The sequence below is a fragment of the Heloderma suspectum genome, chromosome 2 (genome assembly GCF_057233095.1).
Source record: "Heloderma suspectum isolate Gila_16-S chromosome 2, 16-S_ref, whole genome shotgun sequence".
Taxonomy (NCBI): domain Eukaryota; kingdom Metazoa; phylum Chordata; class Lepidosauria; order Squamata; family Helodermatidae; genus Heloderma; species Heloderma suspectum.
In genome coordinates this window covers 347,622,530-347,646,608 of record NC_139459.1, presented here as the reverse complement: position 1 = coordinate 347,646,608, position 24,079 = coordinate 347,622,530, and the positions used below count along the sequence as shown (strand labels likewise).

At 45.6% G+C, this 24,079-nt stretch overlaps 1 protein-coding gene across 2 annotated transcripts; it reads right to left on the bottom strand.

The window, feature by feature from the left end:
- Positions 1–1,261: 1,261 nt before the first annotated feature.
- Positions 1,262–23,436, bottom strand: LOC146355415 (E3 ubiquitin-protein ligase TRIM39-like). 2 transcript variants are annotated; one of them, XM_084830581.1, is made up of 10 exons: positions 22,357–23,436; positions 18,134–18,595; positions 17,736–17,831; positions 16,191–16,421; positions 15,981–16,003; positions 9,713–9,828; positions 8,374–8,400; positions 3,345–3,371; positions 2,561–2,671; positions 1,268–2,270 (listed from the first exon to the last, which is right to left on the bottom strand). In XM_084830581.1, exons 1-10 carry the CDS (start codon positions 22,735–22,737, stop codon positions 2,212–2,214), a joined length of 1,533 nt encoding a protein of 510 aa, XP_084686707.1. In that variant the 5' UTR covers positions 22,738–23,436; the 3' UTR covers positions 1,268–2,211. The 2 variants fall into 2 exon arrangements, with proteins under 2 accessions (XP_084686706.1, XP_084686707.1); XM_084830580.1 differs by having other exon boundaries at positions 1,262–2,671.
- Between the last annotated feature and the right edge of the window lie 643 nt (positions 23,437–24,079).

Sequence of the window (24,079 nt, the reverse complement as noted above, 5' to 3'; positions counted from 1 at the left end):
ACGGCGGCAACGAGGCGTTAAACTCGACACCCAAGAAGTGATAGAAAAAGAGGGCGACCTCTCCCTCTCTCATAATATCAGAACCTGGGTTCAACCCATGAAGCTGACTGGTGGGAGATTCAGGGCAGATAAAAGGAGGTACTTCTTCGCAGAGTGCATAGTTAAATGATGCAATTTGCTATCACAAGATGTAGCCATGGCCAGCAGTTTGGATGGCTATAAAAGCGGGTTAGACAAATTCCTGGAGGGGAAGACGATCAGTGGCTACTAGTCCTGATGGCACTGTGCCACCTCCAGTATCAGAGGCAGTGTGCCTATGTACACCAGTTGCTGTTGCACTCATGTCCTGCATGTGAGTTTCCCACGTGCAGCTGGTTGGCCGCTGTGTGAACAGAATGCGGGACTAGATGCACCCTTGGTCTGATGCAGCCTGGCTCTTCTTATGTTCTTAAAAAAGGAGGGTGATACAAAAAAAAGTGTTTGGGAGTGTAGAAGAAGGAATTCCTGGCTACCTGACCCTGGCAGCTTTGTAGAGGCAGAGGGAAGAAGAAGAGAACGAAGCTAGGCTGAGCAGTAGCCTATTGTCATGTCCCAATTGCCATGGGAGAGTCGGTACATGTCTAAAACCAGTGGTGGAAAGAAGCTTCTGCCGTATGAGAAAGAACAGGAAAGCCATCAGGGTAGGAAAACACACAGATGTCTCCAGCACAGGCAGCTCCTGTTTACCATCTGCATGGCTGACACCTTCACAGAAATGCACCATAGCTGAAAGTGGGGAATGTGCCACTATCTCCCCTCTTCTATCCGTGCCCCAGTGGTGTTCCCCAGCACTTTAGGGCATGGGTGGGGAAGCAGTGGCCCTCCAGATGGTGTTGGACTCCAACTCCCATCAGCCCCAACTGCATAATCGGGGCAACAGAAGTTATAGTCCAACATCATCTGGAAGCCCACAGCTTCCTTAGCCCTGCTCCAGTTAGATATTGCAGGCATGGAGAGCTGAGAATTAGGAGGACTACCTTTGTATAAGTGTCACTGATGTTAGAGAAAATATGAACTTAGTTTCATGTCTTTTCTTATTTGACCCATTTTCATCTAGAAGCCTTTATACTCTCATTAAAGTATGCTTATTCACAGACCAAACCAATGCAAGACATGCCTCCTCCATAAGCCTGAATAACGTCCGTCAATAGTTTTCACCAAAATTTGAAAGAAATTCAATGATATGCTGAGCCGCACCTTGGACTAAAAAGTACAAATGTGTCAAGTTTTCAACACTTTTTAATTTGCTGTATCTGTGGCAATGTGTATCAGTTAGGTTTGAAATTTTGCATGATTGTAGAACTCGTGTATTAGGAAACAAAATTATACATGGAAAGAAAATAGTTAAGAGCAAGCAAATAATGTTCAACAAGCATTGACAGAAGCAAATAACATGTTTGCAAAGAGGGAAGTCTAATCTACACCTTTCCAAATTAAAGATCACCTCAAATATAAAATCGAAATTGATTGTAAGATGTGTGACCCTCTTCTCACAAGTTATTGAATGGCTCCACATGGATGGCCTGATTGCTTTGCTTGCTCAAGCCCTGGCCTCATTGTATCCCCTCTCCCCCATTGTTGGCCAAGTCCTTTTCTTCTTCTCTCATGTTATGGAATCTTCTATCCTTGTCAGATGCATCCATCTTGATTATGGCCTCACAGGCACTTGGCCTAGAATGTCTCATGGCTCCAGAAAAGTATTTCAGGAAAAGAGAGTTGACACTTCTGAGCTGACACTTCTGGTTTCCAATTGCAGATCTAGGCCTCCTTCGCACATTGCTTCAAAAATAGAAGTAGGGCTGTGCCACTAGCAAAATGCCAATGTCACACAGCCCACTGCCTGGTCCCCCGTTCAGATCTGCAACAGGGAGTTTTGAGCCCTGCCTGCTTTATTTTGCAGATGGAAGATTCTAAGATCGACAATCAGAAACCAGAATTCCTGCCTGAAAATTATTAAGGTTGTAGCCGTCTGGCTGTTCTGCAGCTACAGAGTCACCTCCTTTGAGGGAGGCAGAACTGATTAGAGTTCCCCTTAGTGTTCAGCACTTCAGAGTGATATCCTGATCGCACACCCGGAAAAAGGGTCTGATTTTCTCCCCAGAGAATGATTCCGAATGGAAAGTGTAAATCAAGTCAGCTGTAGCAGCATCAAAAAATTCCACTCGACCCTCTTCATAATCCAGGGCCACCCGGATCTTCCTGGGCATTTCTTTCAGAGTCAAAGGGGTTGGCTGTGGGGAAGTAAAAGCCAAGACGCGACAAGGTGACAATCTGTTATGGAATTCCTCACCCACAGCCCAGAACCCCTCATTAGGACTCAGGTTGCTCACTGTCTTCTTCCTGACAGAATCTCTTGCGACTCCCAAGGCCCAACTCGTCCAAGCTGTATTCCACAGGTTCATGTTGGACAGTGCCTTTGCAACCACATTTACTGACCTTGTATATTCCTTCCACCTCACCTCCACCTCCCACCAATGTCTTCCTGAAGTGAATCTTTCACGTCCCAGAACAAAGGGCTCACAGTCAAAACTCTGTTCATTGCCAGGCGTTCCCAGCTCCCTCCTCACACTCTTCAGACCATCAGACAGCAGAAGGTTGGGATGCGCCGTGTTTGGATCCAGAGTCACATTCCCTGCAGGATAAAGACAAAAAGAAAGAGAAGCCTGAGTGGTGGATGTTCTTGGGGAAAGGATCAACCTCAGCTGCTGGACAGTAACTCACAAAACCGCCTTCCTCTGGGCTTCAGCTGAATCTGGCAGGAGGCCTGCAAAGAGCAACACAAGGGCCAAGCCGGACAAGGACATGTTTACCAGGCACACTCTCAACAGTTCAGCTATGAAGTGGAGGTGGGGTGGCAGTTCTCTTTTTAGATCAGAATGCGTGGCGTAGGGAGACTGGAGTGAAACCCACCTCTGCCCTGGCTTACCTCCCCACGCTCTGCTGCTTTAAAAGTCCCCCTCATGAAGTAATGGAGCACAGCGAAAGAAGATGAGTGGCAGGTTTCATCCCGCCCATGAACTCGGTTTAGTCTAAAATGTTAAGCCCCACCCCCACTTTATGGCCAAACTGGCAAGCACTTTTTAATAAAAGTGTGCATCTGCTATGGCCAAAAGTCACTCCATCAGGACTTCAGTGACTGAAGCAATTTTGCATACATTATATGCAAAATATAACATCACAGTAATATTTTAACCAGTCCAGTAAAGAGGGCTGGTGTTAAAATGTGGCTGTGTAAAACGTAGAGGCTGAGACTCTACCCTCTATCAAAGGTTTCCCATCCCACTGAGTTTCTTTCAAATACTCACCTTTGCTCAGTGTTCGCTTCATAGAATCTGTTATGGGGGAGAAAACAGGTGAGATTTAAAGTCAGATCATCATTAAAAACACACACACTAGGGCTGTGTAAGACCTGGTCCCACAATCTTCTTTGGACCTTTCTTCCAGTGAAGGTGGATGGAGAAATTCTGGGACATTAATGGTGTGTGTGTGTGTGTGTATGTGAGAGAGAGAGAGAGACAGACAGACAGACAGACAGACAGAGATGGAGAGAGAGAGAGAGTCCAGGCTTTCAGATGGTGGATACTTACACATTGAATTACAAGGGCTTCTTTTCCCCCCACCCCCCTTTTTAATACTTTAAACAGCCGCAGCTTGGCTGAGGACCTGCGGACATCATGGGAACAGCCATTTTTTTCCTCTGCACAATGACCTTTTGCAGAGCATTATGGCCCCATTTTCAAATGCACTGCCGGTGGCCACCCACCCATCCCACAGCTGAGCTTTAAATGCATTAAAAGGGGAGGGAAAAAGAAGCCCTCAGATCATGTTGTAATATAATTTACATGTACTAGCAACTCCCATTCAAATGTCCACTCCTCCAAATCTTTGGGGGAGAAATTTGGGGTTGTGGGCCAGACAGTCAGATCAGCCCTAAAATCCCCCCAACTCTTTCACACCACGTGCATCCTTAAGATGAGCATTTAAATTACAATGATAAAGAATGGATGAATTATTTTCATGTGTGGTGTCCAAGAGCTAACAGATAGTTTCTTTAAGATCATTAGTTCCATTGATCTTGTCTTGCTTGATTGCACCATCTCTCTCCAAAATTGTCCCTTCTCATTGAGCCCCAGAAAATTACGTTTCTTCAGTGCTCACTCCATAGTTTCTATTATGTGGAGGAAAAGGTGACAGGCCCTAATTCAAATTAAATCGGAGATCTCAAGGGAATATTTTGTGCAAAGATGGGCATGATAAAGGACAAAGAAGGCAGGGACCTAACAGAAGCAGATGAGATTAAGAAGAGGTGGAAAGAATACACAGAAGAACTATACAGGAAAGATCTTAATGTCCCTGATAGCCATGATAGTGCAGTCACTGAACTTGAGCCAGACATTCTAGGGAGTGAAGTCAAGTGGGCCTTAGGAAGCATTACTAACAACAAAGCTAGCGGAGATGACAGTATTCCAGCTGAGCTATTTAAAATCCTAAAAGATGATGCTGTTAAGGTGCTGCACTCAATATGCCAACAAATTTGGAACACTCAGCAGTGGCCACAAGACTGGAAAAGGTCAGTTTACATTCCAATTCCAAAGAAGGGCAATGCCAAAGAGTGTTCAAACTACTGTACAATTGCACTCATTTCACATGCCAGCAAGGTTATGCTCAAAATCCTATGTGAACTGAGAACTACCAGAAGTACAAGCTGGGTTTCGAAGAGGCAGAGGAACTAGAGATCAAATCGCCAACATTCGCTGGATCATGGAGAAAGCAAGAGAATTCCAGAAAATGTCTATTTCTGCTTCATTGACTACGCTAAAGCCTTTGATTGTGTGGATCACAACAAACTCTGGCAACTTCTTAAAGAGATGGGAGTACCAGACCACCTTACCTGTCTCCTGAGAAACCTGTACGAGGGTCAAGAAGCAACTGTAAGAACCAGACATGGAACAACCGATTGGTTCAAAATTGGTTCAGAATTGGGAAAGGAGTACGACAAGGCTGCATATTGTCGCCCTGCTTATTTAACGTATATGCAAAGTACATCATGAGAAACGTCGGGTTGGATGAATCACAGGTCGGAATTAAGATTGCCGGGAGAATTATCAACAACTTCAGATACGCAGACGATACCACCCTAATGGCAGAAAGTGAAGAGGATCTAAAGAGCCTCTTGTTGAGGGTGAAAGTGGAGAGTGCAAAAGCTGGTTTGAAACTCAACATTCAAAAAACGAAGATCATGGCATCTGGCCCCATCACTTCCTGGCATATAGGAGGGGAAGAAATGGAAGCAGTGACAGATTTTATTTTCTTGGGCTCCAAGATCACCGCAGATGGTGACTGTAGCCATGAAATTAAAAGGCGCTTGCTCCTTGGGAGGAAAGCTATGGCAAACCTAGACAGCATAGTAAGAAGCAGAGAAATCACCTTGCCGACAAAGGTCCATATAATCAAAGCTATGGTTTTCCCAGTAGCAACGTATGGCTGTGAGAGCTGGACTATAAGGGAGGCTGAGCGCTGAAGAATTGATGCTTTCGAACTGTGGTGCTGGAGAAGACTCTTACGAGTCCCCTGGACTGCAAGGAGGTCAGATCAGTCAATCCTAAAGGAAATCAACCCTGGCTGCTCATTGGAAGGACAGATACTGAAGCTGAAGCTCAAATATTTTGGCGACCTAATGCGAAGAGAAAAGTCACTGGAAAAGACCCTGCTGCTGGGAAAGATTGAAGGCAGAAGGAGAAGGGGACAGCAGGGGATGAGATGGCTAGATAGCATCACCGATGCAATGAATATGGACTTGAGCACACTCTGGGAGAGAGCGGAGGACAGGAAGGCCTGGCGTGCTATGGTCCATGGGGTCACGAAGAATCGGACACGACTTAACGAGTGAACAACAAGTTACAGTGGTGGGGATTAGATGAGCCTCTGGATGGGGATGTCCAGGTAGTCAGCCTTCACCACCAATTCACACAGTATTAACGTTTGTGTTTTGGAATAGAACCATAGAATCATGATTAGGTAGAAGACATACCTTAAAGAATGTCTTCTACCACATAAACTGGCTCAAACATTGTGGTAATTTTCAAACTTTGTGGTCATCTCCAGATACTATCCTCTGGGTTCTCCTGTCACCTTAACTTTAGTGGGTGTTGCCTGGAGGGACAGCCTTCTCAGTTGTGGCACCATTTCCAGAATGCCTGCCCCTGGGATGGGGTGGGGGGCTTGCCTGGTGCCAACTGGGATATAATTTCAATGGCAGGAGAACACGTTTCTACTTGACAGGGCTTTTAATTGGTAAATGGGCTTTTTTTTTTAATTGTTCTGCTGAATTTTATGGTTTCCTTTTGACTATTGCTTTTTGCTCTTTTCATCGATTTATTTTTGATGGTTAATTCTTCCTGTTTAATTCTTGTAAGCCACTTCTAGTGTTTATTGAAAAGCTAGGCTACAAATATTTTAATATATAAATACATTTAACATCAAAAGAGCCATGCTGGATCAGCCAAGGGTCCATCTAGTCCAGCATTCTGTTCACAAAGTGGTCAACCAGCTGCCCAGGGGAAACCCACAAGTAGGACATGAGTGCAAGCGCACCCTCCTGCCCTGGTGTACATAGGCATACTGCCTCTGGTACTGGAGGTAGCACATAGCCATCAGGACTAGTAGCCATTGATAGCTCTTTCCTAAAAGTCTTTGTCCAATCCCCTTTTAGAATTATAGAATCATAGAACAGAAGGGTTGGAAGGGGCCTATAAAACCACTGAGTCTAACTCCCTGCTCAATGCAGAGTCTAAGTCAAAGCATCCCTTTTAAAGCCATCCAAATTGGTGGCCATCACTACATCTTGCGGAAGTGAATTCCATAGTTTAACTATGCGCTGTGTGAAGAAGTACTTCCTTTTATCTGTCTTGAATCCCCCACCAATCAGCCTCATGGGATGACCCCAGGTTCTAGTATTATGCAAAACCCTGGGCCTGGATGGATGAATCTCTCAGTTTCCGTGTCTCCCACATTCAAAAAATTTTAAATCTCAAGTTCTTTTGGTCCCAAATATGCAGAACTTTACAAACGTTGGTAAATTCCTATCAAACCTGAAATGAAATGAAATTCTCACCCATCCCTAGTTAAGGCTGAGCACTGGTCACCCTGGCACTATCCGTCAATATGGCTAGATCAGACAACCCCCTGCCACATCTACAGAGTGTTATTTAAGGTTTCTCTGAATCTCTTCCCTCCTTATGCCCTATGCATGCCACACTCCTCTGTGAATGGAGGTCAAAGATGGCGGTCAAAGAACAAAACAAATAGCCCCCATGTGGCTGTCTCTTGGCCATTTTTCCATGGAAGGGCAGGATAGCCCTGTTGCTCAGTGCAGTATCTCGTTGCTCCTGCATCTGAAGCAGGATCCCCCGTTTATGACCCCCCTCTATTATAGGAATAGGTCAAGTTAACGATGGCTTTAGTGCTACTGAAAGGGTCACTTCTCAGGAATGAAAAAAGAGGGAAGAGGGGGAGGGAGGGAGAGAAAGAGTACAAGATTTCTCTTGCTGTATGCAATGAAGTTTCTCCTGGGGTGAAGATTCCTAGAGTCCAGTGGGTTCTGCCATGCGGGATCAGACCAAGGGTCCATCCAGCATTCTGTTCACCCAGTGGCCAACCAGCTGCCCCCGGGAAACCCACATATAGGATATGAGTGCAGTAGCACCCTCCTGCTGGTTTTCCCCAGCAAATAGTGTACATAGGCATACAGCTTTTGATACTGGGCATAGCACAGAGCCATCAGGACTAGTAGCCATTGATAGCCTTGTCCTCCAGGAATGTGTCTAATCCTCTTTCAATGCCATCCAAATAAGTGGCCATCACTACTTCTTGTGGTAGTGAATTCCAGCGTTTAAGTGTGTGCTGTGTAAAGAAGTCCTTTTTATCTGTTCTGAATCTCCCACCGATCAGCTTCATGGGGTGACTCCGGTTGTAATATTATGACAGAGGGAGAAAAACATCTCCCTATCCACTTTCTCCACAGCATGCAAACAGACCAAACTACACATAATCCTGTAGAACATGTCCTATAACAAACAAAACAAAAACACACACCCTCCACACTGAATTCCATACTAAATCCATCATTTAGGTTACATTTAGACTGAATGAATTAACTAGAGGGTTGTGTGTCATGGAAGTGGTCCCCTAGATTTACAGAGGGGCCTCTCTTAGACCCCAACTCAAGAACCATCTCCATTAAGATTTCCCTTCTCTTTCACTTCCAGAAAGAGAATTTTCTGGACAACCATCTCCATTAAAATTTCCCTTCTCTTTTCACTTCCAGAAAATTACCTGTGTTCAGAGCTTGCTCCAGAGACTCTGTGATGTAGAGGAAAGAAGGACTTAATTATTTAGATAATGATACATATAGCAACAGGTCATTTCACTACTTTCACATTCAATAACTCCTCATTTAGCATTTAAATAAAGATCATGTTTCTTGCAATAGTGCTTTAACATTGCCCTTGAGTCTGTGTCAAGGGCAAGAAGATGATAGGGAAGCAAAGTGAAAGAAGGTCTTGAAAGCAGCAGGAGGAGGCACCTTCCATTTTGACTGGTCCACTTCAAGACTTCCTTCTAATTGGGGCAGGGATGGTGGGGGCAGTGAAGGTAGTATGTCTGTTGAGCACCAAATTTTGGTGGAAAGGTGGAATATAAATCAAATAAATAAATGCATTTATACGTAGGGCACCCAGGAGAAGTGGCATTTCCTCCACCACAAGAAGGCTGCCGGTCTAATACAGTATCTTATAGAAAGAGATTGGCCTGGTTCTTAAATAGTTTCTCCACCTAAGTAGAACTGTAAGTCCAGTCAGGATTTCTATTTGTTGAGAAGCTGTAGAATCGTGCCAGGCTGATTTTATTTATAAAATCATTTACATGGTGGTTCTTGCTCATCAAAATCCCCCTTCCCCTCAGGCAGGGCCTTCTTAGTATGACCCGGTTTGCACATCACGGTGGCAATTCCTGGGAAACAAAAAACCACGGGCAATTGTTGGGTCAACTCTGAGTTGTTTAACCCATAAACAACCCAGAGTTTCTGGGTTCACCCTTCACGAAACAACCCAGGAAAGGGGCATTCCTGGATTGTTAATTAAAAGTGGAAACAAAGAGCACCTGGCTCACGTGTTCTGCTTGTTCACACAATTCCTTGGACAACCAAGCCAGGATTGCTGCTGTGATGTGCAATCTGGGTAAATGTGTGGATTACAGCCGTTCTGTTTGTGAGGGAAGAGAAGCAAAGCCATTATTATTATGTGATCTTTCCCCACTGGTGCATTCTTTGTTGAACAAGGTAGTTAGACAAGCTAGCCTCTTCCACAGAAATGGTGTGTGTGTGTGTGTGTGTGTGTGTGTGTGTGTGGTGAGGGGGTGGGGTGGGGTGGGGAATAATAGGCTGTTCCTGTCTCTCTTCCCTAACCCACAGGTCAGCAGTTTTCCTCTGATGCAGCTTTCTTCCTCTTCAAATGAGCCCCCAGTGGGGAATGATTCTTACGGGGTCTTTTCAGGTATCTTGAGGAACCTTGCAGGGAAAGTCCTTTAAACAGGAACTGATTTTCCTTCCAACCAACCTGGCACTGGAATACTCAGAGATATGGTTCCATTCTCCTCCTTAAGCTGCCCCCAGTACCTTTACAGTGGTTTATATACATTTCCAAAGAAGAATTTTCCTGTGAGTAAATTCTGAGCGTCTCTTCCAACCTGGGAGAAAGGTCCACCGCATGCCCTACTAAATTCTTCTCACACCTAGAAGGGAATATAGCCAAGTTGAAGGAACAGTATTGGGACATCATTCTCCTGTACGTACTCCAGGCTGGGACTCAAGACTAACTTTTTAAAGCCTAAGATCATTTTCAAAAATGTGTTTTATTTATTTAGTAGATTTCTAATCTGCTTTTCAGGCTGGCTCAGGCAGGCTTAACTGCACCCACCCACCCACCCACCCACTCATAGAACAGGGCCTCAGGGCAATGCCAAACCCAGCTGGAGTCCATGTTGTTTACTTATTCATCAGCCAGGAAGGGGACAGAACTTCCAAGTTCGAACAGCCTTCACCCAAATTCCCTGTTCTGGTTTAGCATAAATAAAAACAGTGAAGCCCATTGTCACAAAAGGGGGAGGGGAGCTAAAAAAAGGGCACTGCCCTTTCCCTTGGACCCTAAATGCACTCACCCATCCCTCTAGTTCTGCTTGTTGTAGCTGCTCTGCCTTCACTGGCATAAACAAACATCTGAATGGAGCTCCATGCAGATTCCCTCTTTCTGGGGCTTGGCTGGACCCTCCCTCATGTTACACAACCCGACCAACCCAGGAAAGAGAGGTAGGGAGAGAAAGAGGAGAGGAGGGAAAGAAGGAGGGGGGAAAGGGGATTTTTCACGCTGCCTCGTTTTTGAATTTGACAGCAACTGCAAGAGCCCCTCTTCCTTTCCTCTTCCCCACAGTCTTCCCATTGCAATGGCTGCCCAGAAAAGCCTGAGGGAGGTGACTCTTTTCTCCCATCATGCCATCTGATTGACATCAGAACAAAGCACCGGCTCCTCTGAAGGCTGCTGCATTAGTAAGTCTGTCCCATTTCAGCCTGGGCTTAGTTCCCACATGCTGGCAAAAGAAGGACCTCACGCCGAGGCGCTGACACCTTTTCTCACCCATGGCTGCTTTCCAGGCCCTTTCCCACTGATGCCACTGCCTCAGGTGGCACGGCAGAAGGAGCCAGGATGAGGCGTGCGCTGAGAGCCAAGCTCCAAGTTACGCTGATCACGTAGCTGAAGGACAGCCTTCTGTTAACTCTAGCGTGGCAGCCCTGGATTGGATCAGGACCGTCATTCACCAGGAGGGGAGTATTAAACCTCCCCCACACCATTTCCCTCCTAAATCCCCCCTGCGGGGGGTAAAAAAGAAAAAAAAATGGCATCAATTGAGGATTTCCCCCTTTTTAACCCACCCGCCCCAAGTGAGGAGGGGGAATTTTGGGGGGAAATGGTGTGTGTGTGTGGTTTAATCCTCCCCTCCCAGTGCTTGGTGGTCCTGATCCAAGGATGTGGCTGGAGGAGCTTGAGTCAGCACTTCGACCAGAGACTGAATGACATCAGAGGGCCCTGACGTTATACCGCCCTTGGAGAGCTGGGTGGGAGTCATTCGGTTCCCCCACCCAAAAACAATTCCCCAGCCCTGCCTTAATACAACATGTTAAACTGAAAGGTTTTGTTGTTGTTGTTGTTGATTCAAAAGTACTGTGGGTTTGGGGATGGCCTGAATGACTTTTTCAGGGGCCCCTTACAGGCCGTGTAGTAAAAATGTAACCTAAAAGCCATTGTATGTGTCTTAAGCAGCACGTAGTATTGTAAGAGCTGCGCATGCCTGGAATAAGTAAGCAGTAACCCTAAGATAAGGTAGCTAGACAAACTGCTAGCAACCAATCAAAGTGACACGCTGGCTAAGGAATGCAAGCTAAGTGATAAAACTGTAGCGCGGGGGTTGCCCAGGGTCGACTCTGCTTTTGAGCGTGAGCTCCTTTGTCGAACTGTTTGCAAACAACAAAATCGAGTTGGACCCAGCCTGAAGTTGACTCTCCTCTTTGGGGCAAATTGGACTAGCCTCCAGGAGGCGAAACTAGCATTTTGTGCAACAACTGCAAAGAGATTGGGGACCTTTTCCAGGAAATGGCAACCCACTCCAGTATTCTTGCCAAGAAAACCCCATGGAACGTATCACAAGGCTAAAAGATATGACGCCGGAAGATGAGCCCCTCAGGTTGGAAGGTGTCCAATATGCTACTGGGGAAGAGCAGAGGGTATTTCCAAGTAGCGCCAGAAAGAGTGAAGCGGCTGGGCCAAAGCCAAAAGGACACTCAGCTGTGGATGTGTCTGGCGGTGAAAAGAAAATCCGATGCTGTAAAGAACAATATTGTTTAGGAACCTGGAATGTCAGATCAATGAATCAAGGTAAGCTGGAGGTGGTCAAACATGAGATGGCAAGATTGAACATCGACATCTTGGGAATCAGCGAACTAAAATGGACAGGCATGGGCGAATTTAATTCAGGTGACCATCATATCTACTATTGTGGGCAAGAATCCCTTAGAAGAAATGGAGTAGCACTCATAGTCAACAAAAGGGTGGGAAAAGCAGTACTGGGGTACAATCTTAAAAATGATAGAATGATCTCAGTACGAATCCAAGGCAAACCATTCAACATCACAGTAATTCAAGTCTATGCCCCAACCACTGAGGCCGAAGAAGCTGAGGTTGATCGGTTCTATGAAGACCTACAACACCTTCTAGAACTAACACCAAAAAAAGATGTCCTCTTCATCATAGGGGATTGGAATGCTAAAGTAGGAAGTCAAGAAATCACCGGGATAACAGGCAGGCATGGCCTTGGTGTACAAAATGAAGCAGGACAAAAGCTAATAGAGTTTTGCCAAGAGAACATGCTGATCATAGCAAACACTCTTTTCCAACAGCACAAGAGGCGACTCTACACATGGACGTCACCAGATGGTCAATATCGAAATCAGATTGATTATGTCCTTTGCAGCCAAAGATGGAGAAGCTCCATACAGTCAGTAAAAACAAGACCTGGAGCTGACTGTGGCTCAGATCATGAGCTGCTTCTTGCAAAATTTCGGCTTAAATTGAAGAACGTCGGGAAAACCACTAAACCGTTCAGGTATGACCTAAATCATATCCCTGATGAATATACAGTGGAGGTGAGGAATAGATTTCAGGGATTAGACCTGATAGACAGAGTGCCTGAGGAACTATGGACGGAGGTCCGTAACATTGTTCAGGAGGCAGCAACGAAATCCGTCCCAAAGAAAAAGAAATGCAAGAAAGCCAAGTGGCTGTCTGATGAGGCTTTACAAGTAGCTCACGAAAGAAGGGAAGCGAAAAGCAAGGGAGAAAGGGGAAGATATACCCAACTGAATGCAGAGTTCCAGAGAATAGCAAGGAGAGACAAGAAGGCCTTCTTAAATGAACAATGCAAAGAAATCGAGGAAAACAACAGAATGGGAAAGACTAGAGATCTCTTCAAGAAAATCGGAGATCTCAAGGGAACGTTTTGTGCAAAGACGGGCATGATAAAGGACAAAGAAGGCAGGGACCTAACAGAAGCAGATGAGATTAAGAAGAGGTGGCAAGAATACACAGAAGAACTATACAGGAAAGATCTGAATGTCCCTGATAGCCATGATAGTGCGGTCACTGTACTTGAGCCGGACATCCTAGAGAGTGAAGTCAAGTGGGCCTTAGGAAGCATTAGTAACAACAAAGCTAGCGGAGATGACAGTATTCCAGCCGAGCTATTTAAAATCCTAAAAGATGATGCTGTTAAAGTGCTGCATTCAATATGCCAACAAATCTGGAACACTCAACAGTGGCCACAAGACTGGAAAAGGTCAGTTTACATTCCAATTCCAAAGAAGGGCAACGCCAAAGAGTGTTCAAACTACCACACAATTGCGCTCATTTCACATGCCAGCAAGGTGATGCTCAAAATCCTACAAGCTAGGCTTCAGCAGTATGCGAACCGAGAACTACCGGAAGTACAAGCTGGGTTTCGAAGAGGCAGAGGAACTAGAGATCAAATCGCCAACATTCGCTGCATCATGGAGAAAGCAAGAGAATTCCAGAAAAACGTCTATTTCTGCTTCATTGACTATGCTAAAGCCTTTGATTGTGTGGATCACAACAAACTGTGGCAAATTCTTAAAGTGATGGGAGTACCAGACCACCTTACCTGTCTCCTGAGAAACCTGTATGAGGGTCAAGAAGCAACAGTAAGAACCAGAGATGGAACAACCGATTGGTTCAAAATTGGGAAAGGAGTACGACAAGGCTGCATATTGTCACCCTGCTTATTTAACTTATATGCAGAGTACATCATGAGAAATGCCGGGTTGGATGAATCAGAGGTCGGAATTAAGATTGCCGGGAGAATTATCAACAACCTCCGATATGCAGACGATACCACCCTAATGGCAGAAAGCGAAGAGGATCTCAAGAGCCTCTTGTTGAGGGTGAAAGAGGAGAGTGCAAAAGCTGGTTTGAAACTCAACATTAAAAAAACTAAGATCATGGCATCTGGCCCCATCACTTCCTGGCATATAGAAGGGGAAGAAATGGAAGCAGTGACAGATTTTACTTTCTTGGGCTCCAAGATCACCGCAGACGGTGACTGTAGCCATGAAATTAAAAGACGCTTGCTCCTTGGGAGGAAAGCTATGGCAAACCTAGACAGCATAGTAAGAAGCAGAGACATCACCTTGCCGACAAAGGTCTGTCTAATCAAAGCTATGGTTTTTCCAGTAGTAATGTATGGCTGTGAGAGCTGGACTATAAGGAAGGCTGAGCGCCGAAGAATTGATGCTTTCGAACCGTGGTGCTGGAGAAGACTCTTACGAGTCCCCTGGACTGCAAGGAGGTCAAATCAGTCCATCCTAAAGGAAATCAACCCTGAGTGCTCATTGGAAGGACAGATAATGAAGCTGAAGCTCCAATATTTTGGCCACCTAATGCGAAGAGAAAACTCCCTGGAAAAGACCCTGATGCTGGGAAAGACTGAAGGCAAAAGGAGAAGGGGACGGCAGAGGATGAGATGGCTAGATAGCATCACGGATGCAATGAATATGAACTTGAGCATGCTCCGGGAGAGAACGCAGGACAGGAAGGCCTGGCGTGCTATGGTCCATGGGGTCACGAAGAGTCGGACACGACTGAACGACTGAACAACAACAAAGTAGGGTTGTCAGTGTGGTGGCCTTGAGGCAGTGCCTCTTAAGACCTGGCCAATGAACAGTTGATAGCTGGTAACATTCTAGTGAGGTGTTTCAATGGGAGCTAGGATGGCCCAAGAAGGCATGGGGCATGGTCAGAAATGACTCATCTTTCCTCCTCCCACTAGACAAGGAGAGGGGGCAAGTGAAGTCTGGTGTATCTCAGGAAGTTAGTTAATGCTGGGACAGATAGTTAACGGTACCTCTCTCTCCCAGTTAATGCTGGGAGAGAGAGGAAGCAGAGAGCCAGTTTTACCCTCTGCAGGAAATCCGATGGCACTATGGGTTCCCCTACAAATCTGATGTGGAATAGGTATTTGTTCAGGGGTTAATGCTGTGAACCCCCATCTTATGCTCCACCTGTATATGTGTGTGAATAAATCGTAAATCACAGAAATGCCATAAATTCCCAGTGAACTCCTTTTCAGGAAGCTAAGCCCTGGGTGAGTGCCTGAATCCCTGAAAACTTTCACTGCTCAGCAGTGGGATACATGCGTATAACAATAGGATTTCATGCAGCAGATGGTAGGAGGAATGTGGTGAGCTGTTTTCAGCTGGAGTACACAGCACTTAGCTACGTGGACAAACAGCCCGACTCCATATAAGGTGGCTTGTGCTGTTCCTACTCTTCACAAACAGCACTTGGAATCTGATGACAGGTACAGCTGTGGTCAAATTATGAGTTTAAAAGGCTCCCCTCAACCCCATCCCCAGAATCTGAGAAGCAGGTAGACAGGTTAGAGATTCTGTTGAGGGTTCCCTTCCCCCTGTTTTGTTTGGTCCTTCATATTGTCCCCCAGAAGAAAACTGTCCCTTACAGCTGATGCTATGCAACAACAGTAGTCGATTGTACACCACTGTTTTGCAGAAACTCTGTTTCTTTTCTTAAACTGGGACTGAAGCTGTTCCACAGCAGGTGAAAACGAAAGGGGAATAAGAAAGAGCAGGGAAAGCAGGGAGGGCAGCACCAACTACAAACAAACAAATGAAGATGTGGACATCACATCATGCCGTAGGAAATAGCAACCAATTTTTCAAAAGCACTCAAATGAGACCAAAACTCTTGCAGCTAAAGAGCAGAGGAAAACACCAGAGGAAGTGGAATGGAGGAAGAGCCACATACCTGCTCAAGGACTTTTTGACATCCTGAAAAAGAGAAAGAAAGAAATGGGTTTCAGCTACACAGACAGAACAAGCATTGGGATTTTTCTTGTTCTAGTGGGCATTCCTTTGTCCCTTCCTCATCTGTGGAAAACCAATGGATGTTGGTTTTGATTGTGCGCTCTTTATTTCAAAAGACCTGCCTGGAAGGCATCTTTGTCTTAATTCTCACCTGCAGAAATTCATTTGCTGGCTGCAGGCACTTCCCCTCCATCTCTGTGATCAGTTGACTGAGCCAGGAAATCTCTTCAGAGAGTTCAGTGAGGTTTTCATGCTGCCTCTTCTCCATATCTTTTGCCAGATCTTCCAGCTGACATAAGCAGTGGTCCTTCTTCTCCTCAAGAAACTTCTGCATTCTCTCAAAGGCAGATTTGGTCTTTTGCTTCTCTATTTTTAACCGTGTCTGGGGAAAAAATACATCGGAATTAAAGAAGTGGCAAAGGTAGAACATGAGGTTCAGTAAGGGACGTTAACTAGAAGTCTGTGACTACAATGAATGATTTTACTGTTAATAAATCTTGCTTATAGATCTTGGCTTCAGAAGGGGGCACTTTGCCCAGAGGTCTTAGCCACAATCTCTCTCGGACAGGAGGAACATAAATGCTGCATATGTTTCAACGCACTTGTCTTTTTAAATGTATAATTGTCTTAGTTAAAGCAACTTATTTGAAATTGCATAGAAAATTATAAGCCATTGGGAAAAGACAAGCGGATTGAATGCAAATATAAATAGAGATGCGTATGTGACAACAGATGTGTGATGACTTGAATGTGATGCATTGGACCGGGTCCAGACAGTAACATAGGTGGCATTCAATTCGCACGAAGGAGGTGGCGGCGCTTTCTCTCCACCACAAGGCTGAAGTAGCGTGAGAGAGATTTGATTTCTCATCTTCTACATGAAGATGAGAAATCAAATCACTTGATTTCTCATCTTCATGTAGAACACCAGATCTATGATGGCCTGATTTCTGGAACTGTTCCCTGTCAGAAACAAGGGGGTGGGGGGGGGGAATTAAATGTTACTTCAGGCTGTGATGGAGGTGAAGGACAGAGGCTTATGGCAGAAGCTTGTGTAGACCTGAATCCATTTGATCCGATGCATGGAATGTCATCCTTGGTTGGCAGATATAATCACAGTTATAGAGAGAAGAAAAAGATATTACTAGTAATGGCAGAAGGGAATGATGTGCAAGAAATAAAGACACTGAGAGGTATGTTACTGTGTTTTTGTTATTCATTGTTCGTTATTTTTTATTATTTTGAGATAATATTCTGACCGTTCTATTCTGGCCCTTCCAATGCTGTGTAGAACTGCCAGTGTTAACTATTGTTTCCTAACAGCCTTCTTTTTTCTGAACATTTCTGGCTGGTTCACGCAACTTGTAAAATCACTTGATTTCTCATCTGAATAGTCAGTACTTGATGACTTACTCCTGAATGTTGCTTAGCCTGTTAGGAAAGGGCCTTCGGCATTCTGCACAGGCAGAACTGGGATGATTTTTACGTGTAACCCACCTCTCACTTTTACATGGTAGGTACCATGGATACCTTAGACATGAAATACTGAACTTCCATGTCTGAACGAGGTGATCACTACTATAGAACAGCTATGCATGGTGAATACATAAAATTATTTTTCTGCACTGATGGAGGGCATAAGGGGTCTTCCTGTCAATCTCAAGCCCCAATGTGTGAGCTGTAACAACAAACTTACCTGCCACTCCTTCCTTCGTAGCTCTTCGGCCATTTTCTGGTCCATACGCTTTTCTGTCTCTTCCTTGAGAGACTCCACATGGCTCTTAATTTTTTCCTGCAGAAACAGTAAAGGTTGTATTTCTACCAGGAGGTCAGTCCATCTGGTGCTGATCAGTGATTTCCTCCAAACATGATGTCTGATCACATAGTGGAGGGCTAGCAAAATATTGACAAACTTTCCCATTTTATCTTGGGAAAATCAGATGGTTCTCCTATGATTTGCCCTTTCAGCCCATCTGCTTTGCCTGTTTGCAGTGGTGCTATTTTGGGAACAGATGTTAATAGTAAACAAACAAACAACCCTTGGGCATGTTAGGACCACCAGATTTCATTGTCAAAGATCTAGAGGTTTTCTACCTTGTATTCCTGAGCAGCCTCTTCCAGGAGAAGTGTCGTATGTGCTCTGTGCTCTGGGGATCTTTCACAGCCTATGCAGACTAATTCTCCATCCTCGATGCAAAACAGGTTGAGTTCCGTCTTATGTTTCACACACAGATTTTCCTTTGCTGGTTTTGGTAGTCGGAGTTTGATCTTTTCCACTATAGTTGCCAGCTGCCAGTTTGGCCGAAAAGTCCCTTTCTGGATCCGGGCTCTGCAGAGAGGACACTCCAAGTCCCCCAGTTCTTCCCATGTCTCACAGTAGTCCGTAATACAGCGACAACAGAAGTTGTGGCCACAGTCCACAGACACCGGATCTGTCAGATACTCCTTGCAGACGGGGCACTTGCCTTCCTCTTCCACATCCGTGGATGGTGGTGGCACAGGCATAACGGATGAAGTCTCCATGACTTTGTTATCAGAAACAGCAACTTGTCTGACCTGTAGGATGATAACGGAATGGAAATAGCCTCACCCGGGTGAGCCGCCTGGTGCCCTCCAGACTGAATCTTTGTGACTTTATTAGAACTGGCAATGTTTGTGTCCTGTAGGATCATAGCAGAATGGGAATAGACGTGACAATAATTATTTTTGCTAATATTTTTCCAGTTCCTCTAATGGGTTTGGGGGACTCTTAACACAGGGGCCCTTGATAGTTTTGTGCCCATGGGCACATCTGCATCTTTTTTAAAGTGTCTTGGGCACAACCACAAAATGACTGCTTTATGGGGAGAGGCTAGTCCCAAAATGTTGGGAGAGCCCTCCCTTCTCTGTGTGAATGTTTGTGTCTCTGTATATGTGTGTTCTCTCTCACACACACACCACACACAGAGGGGAGAAGGAGAGATAGAAGAGATACACACATGTACCCTTCCCCCCACATGCAAGTCAAATGGGAGATGTCTCCATGGGCTTGAATGTGGAGGGAAGGCACACCCCTGAAAAACAGGCGGCAGTGAGGAATCACACCACCTGCCAAGTACTGCATTGGCCCAACTGTACTTGGCGAGGGTGGAGTGTCCCACCCCAGCCATTTTTGGAAACGCAGCTCTCCCCCGTTATGCAAGTCAATGGAGGTGGAAGTGGGGGGTGGGGGTGGAAGCTGGAGAACCAGGCTGCCGGAAGCACTGAGCACCTGGTATGGCCCCATGGCACCCACATGTATCATGTTGGGGATACCACTTCTGGTGCAATGTATTCTCCATTCTAGTGCCACTTTGTGGACCTTGCTCACAAAGGCAATCTGCCTGTGCAACCTTGTATTGTATTTGCTGCAGCTGCATATTTGAACAGGGGCTTCCTAGGGGAAGCCCCGAAATCAGCAGAAATGCTCATTTCTGGAAGGGGACAGGTCAGCAGAGCTCTCTTGCGTGTGTCCCGCTGACTTGCCCCATTCCAAAACGAGCATTTCCAATATTTTTGAATTGCTCCTGGAAGCGCTAAATCGCTGTTGTGGAAGTGGTGGTGGCTGCTTGCGGAATGGAATCGGCGGGGCAAAAAAGAATCGGTGGGGGCGTAAGCACCCCATTGGATTCTGCCCTCTGAAAAATATAAAATAAATAAATACGTAGATATCCCACAGCAGAGGAGCATCAGCAATGCATGTCTATCATCTGTCTATCTATCTATCTATCTATCTATCTTCATCATCTTCCCATTCTTCTGAGATTCTTTGCCTGCCTGATGGTGGGCCAGCCTGCTCACAGAAGGCCCATGTGTCGCTACTTTCTTTTTAGCCTGTGTGGGTTGGGATCGTAGGCTGGGTGATAGAGGAGGTCGGTAGGTACCAGGCAGACTTGTGTACCTGCCCTTCCCTGCCGCCCTCAGTCACTCCCTCCACCTTCCTGCAGGTGCCCCTGTCTTGAGCCTAGCAACATGCTCATTTACTGTCCTCAAAACAGGCCTTTGAGGGACAAACGACATTTGATGTTAGCTGCGTGTTTAAACAAGCATGTTTTAAAAGTGGCTGTTTTCAATTGGGAGGAAAGGTAGTTGTAAGGTCCTAATTCAGAACTTGCTTCTTTGGGGACAAATATCAGCCAGGTAGGGGGTAATTTTCAGCAGAAGATCAGCACGGAGCCCCAGTCCAGATCAGGGTCATGTTCTAATTTGGGGCCCTACAGTTGCTTTTTCTCACAAATAAAAGCAGTCAGGTTAAGCAGGCTTGTGCAAACACGTGACTGACATCACATATAGTTTGTCCTCGAGCCTCTCTGTTTAAATTTCATTCCTTTCCCCTTGCCCTCCCCACTTAGGTATTTGTGATGGTCTGGGCCCCTGGTACTGTGTGTATGTATGTGTTTAAAACAGGTCTGAGATCGCTCTTTCACACACACCCATATTACTGCAGAGACTATTTTTAGGAAGCAGATCTGAGGATCCAGTGGCAGAATTCCCTGCCAAAAGCATGTATGACCCAACCTTCAGGGAGTTTTTGCAGCATTTATGTCTGAAATGCCTGGCAGGAATAGAATTACTTTAAAATAAATAAGATTAGGTACTAGGGAAACTCTTACACAAACAGAAAGGCTGGTGACACCTTATATACTAACAAGTTAATTGTGGCATAGGCTTTCATGGATTACAATCCACTTTGGCAGATGGAGGAAGCGCTATCCTGAGTTCCAAGTGTGTTTACACACACACATACAGGGCGGGGGGTAGTGGGGATGGCGGGGGCAGAGAGATTGTAAACAGCCAGGTCAGAAGGAACTGGAAGGCATAAAGTATGCACAGATAATTACCTGATTTACAGTAGCCATACACAAAATAGTTACTGGGTGATAACACAGACATCTTTGCATTTGGTGAGCTGATTAACACTGGGGTGTGATTTTTAAAAAAGGTCCCTATTCAAGCCCCAGGAAATAAGAGTTGAACCGCTTGATGAACTGTAGTTCAGCGGTTTCACTTTGAAATCTGTCATTGATGCTCCTTTGTTCAAGAATGGTCACCTTAAGATCTGTGACAGAGTCCCCTGGGTGGTTGATGTGTCCCCCACTTTTTTTTTAATATTACCATTTCTGATGTCAGATTTGCATACATTTATTATTTTGCGCAGAGGCTGGCCTCTTTGTCCTATGTAGAATGCATGGCTGGCAAATGATGGCATGTATCATGTCGGTTTCTGTGTCTATCTCCATTATGTGTTCAAAGCTTAATAATCGTTTGGACATAGATTTGTTATTCCAAGAACAAACTGATACGGAAGAAATAAATTATGGGGCGGGGGGGGGCCCGAAAGCGATCCCGATTACTGGTCTGTATGAAATCAACGAAGCACACAATTTCTCTCAGTGATGAGATGGTGCTGAACAACAACATATGGGACAGAAAACAAAAGTTCTCTTGTACAGTCTCTTATTCTCACTACCCCATTTTGCGTGTATATAAATATATACACTTGGAACTCAGGATGATACTTCATGCATCTGATGAAGCAGACAGTGTCCACAAAAGCTTATGCTGTCAGGATTCCCTTTGCCCCTGCTGAACTTCAAAAGCCAAATCAAAACACTGATAAGAGGCATCAATCTACGGCTTTTAATCCATTACTTTAATGAGTCATACAGATGCAAATTGTCAGTGACTCACAGTCTACAAAGGAAATGCCTTCAGAGAGTTCAAAAGAAAGCTATGAAAGTTGCCCACTGTTTGAAGAAAAGGCAGGTTCACTATCCTAACTTAAGGGGTGGGGGGGAGATCTCCCTCTCTCTCGTGAGGCCCCTAAGTGCAGCTGTTCACACCGGGCCAATCGGGTAGACCGTCTAAGCTCCGCCCCTGCCATCTCTCTCTCGGCTCTGCATCTGTGCCTGGCATCTAAGAATTCAGGCTCTCCAATCCCCGCCTCTCCCTGTTCCCTATTTCTCACAGGGTGTGTGTGTGAAGAGGGGCCCTCTCCATCCAGCTGGGCCTTTGAAACCTGAGGAGTCTGCCTATCCATGCCTGGACAAGCCTGGGAAACTTCCTCCCCCACGTCTTGAGGTTCTTCTTCAGCATCTGAACTACTCTGCCACTCCCTGCGCTCAGAGGCAACTCTGACATATGCCATAATACATTTGTTACTCTTTAAGATGCCCCAAGGCTGTGTGGTCTTGTTGCAACAGACTAAAGCAGCCACTCTCTGGAGATTTATACAAATGAATTTACACAGACCCCTCAAAAAAGCAGACCAAATTACCCCCCCCATACTAATTTCCTACCGTGCACCCTTTGTCAACCTGTTCCACTCGAATGGCATCATGTGCTTTGTACTCCTTGGATCGACCATCATCCCTGCAGAAGAGATTCAGTGGCTCCCGGTGCCTCGCACACGGTCCTGATTTTCTTCTTCCTTTACGTTGCTTGGCTTTTTCTACCAGGTTTGCGGGGTCCTGGTTTGGCCTGAAGTTGCCTTCCTGAAACGCTTTTCTACATTGAGGGCAGGAAGGTGGTTCTGTATCTGACTTCCCCCAGCATTGGATGAGGCATACTTGGCAGAAATTGTGTCCACAGTCTGTGATCACTGGGTCTGTGAAATATTCATGGCAAACAGGGCAAGTAGTTTCCTCAGAGAGCTCCTTGTTGGGACCTCTGGCTGCCATGGCTACCTTTGCTTACTGACTGGGTGTTTCCTTTCCTGGAACTACCTCAGGATGGGGGTGTGACTTTAGTGAGGGAGTGAATTAACCCCTTGAAATGCAACAGAAAAAAGAGGGTATTTGTAGCTTCATTCATTTGGAAGAACATGTTCAATCTGAGAACATTCCAGCCTTCAACTACTTGGGAAACTACTCAGTAACAATGGCTGCAGTATAGCAAATAGTGCAGCTATATCACCCCCACCACGTCCTCTAATCTGTCCATGTAATGTAATTCTTTTAAGAGTTGTCATTTCTTATGTTAATGCAATATTGGGCTGCATTAATAGAAGCATAGTATCCAGATCATGGGGAATTATAGTTCCTCTCTATTCTGTGTTAGTCAGGCTGCATTTGTAGTACTGTGTCCAGTTCTGGGTGCCCCATTTTAAGAAGGATGTTGACAAGTTGAAGCACATCCAGAGAAGAGCAACCAGGATAGTGAAGGGTCCAGAAACCAAGTCTTATGACAAACAGTTGGAAGAGCTGGGTATGTTTAGGCTGGAGAAGAGAAGATTAAGGGAAGACATGATAGCAGTCTTCAAGCATCTGACAGGCTGCCATGGAGAAGATGGAGCAGAGTTGTTCTTTGTTTCTACTGAGGGCTGAACTAGAGCCAATGGGTGGAAATCACAGGGAGAGAAGCATATTTCGGATAAACATTAGGAGACACTTCCTAACAGTGAGACCAGTTCAGCAGTGGAACACATTGTCTTGGGAGGTGATGGGCTCCCCTTCACTGGAGGTATTTAAGTAGAGGCTGGATGGCCATCTGTCAGGGATGCTGCAGCTGCAGCTGCACCCTGCAGTGCTGGGTCTGCATTGAGCAAGGGGTTGGACTAGATGATCTCCAAGGTAACTTCCAACTCTATGATTCTATGTTTGGCATGTGTGGGAGGAGCAGTTTGCTCAACAAGTTCTGGAAGAAGAGAAGAGGAAGACTGGGGAGTATGGAGAAGGGGGTCCAGGTGATCTGAATCTGGGAGCTTTGCAGAGGCAAAGGGAGGAATAAGAGAAGGAAGGGCAATCTGAGCAAAAGCCTATTCTTCCCTGAGGGGAGTGACAACCCATGTGGAAAGCCAGTGGTTGAAAGATGCTCCTGCCAGAAGCTGAAAGATCAGGAAATCCACCAAGATTGGAAAGGACACAGCCACATCCAGCACAGGCAACTTCTGGTTGACATTTTCATGGTTGACTCCTTCACAAAGTGGTTATATTAGCTGAAGCTGGGGAAGGTGGCACCATCTTCCCTCTTCTGTCGATCCCCTGAAATCCCTCCGCCTCCCTACCAGTCAAAAGGAGGAAG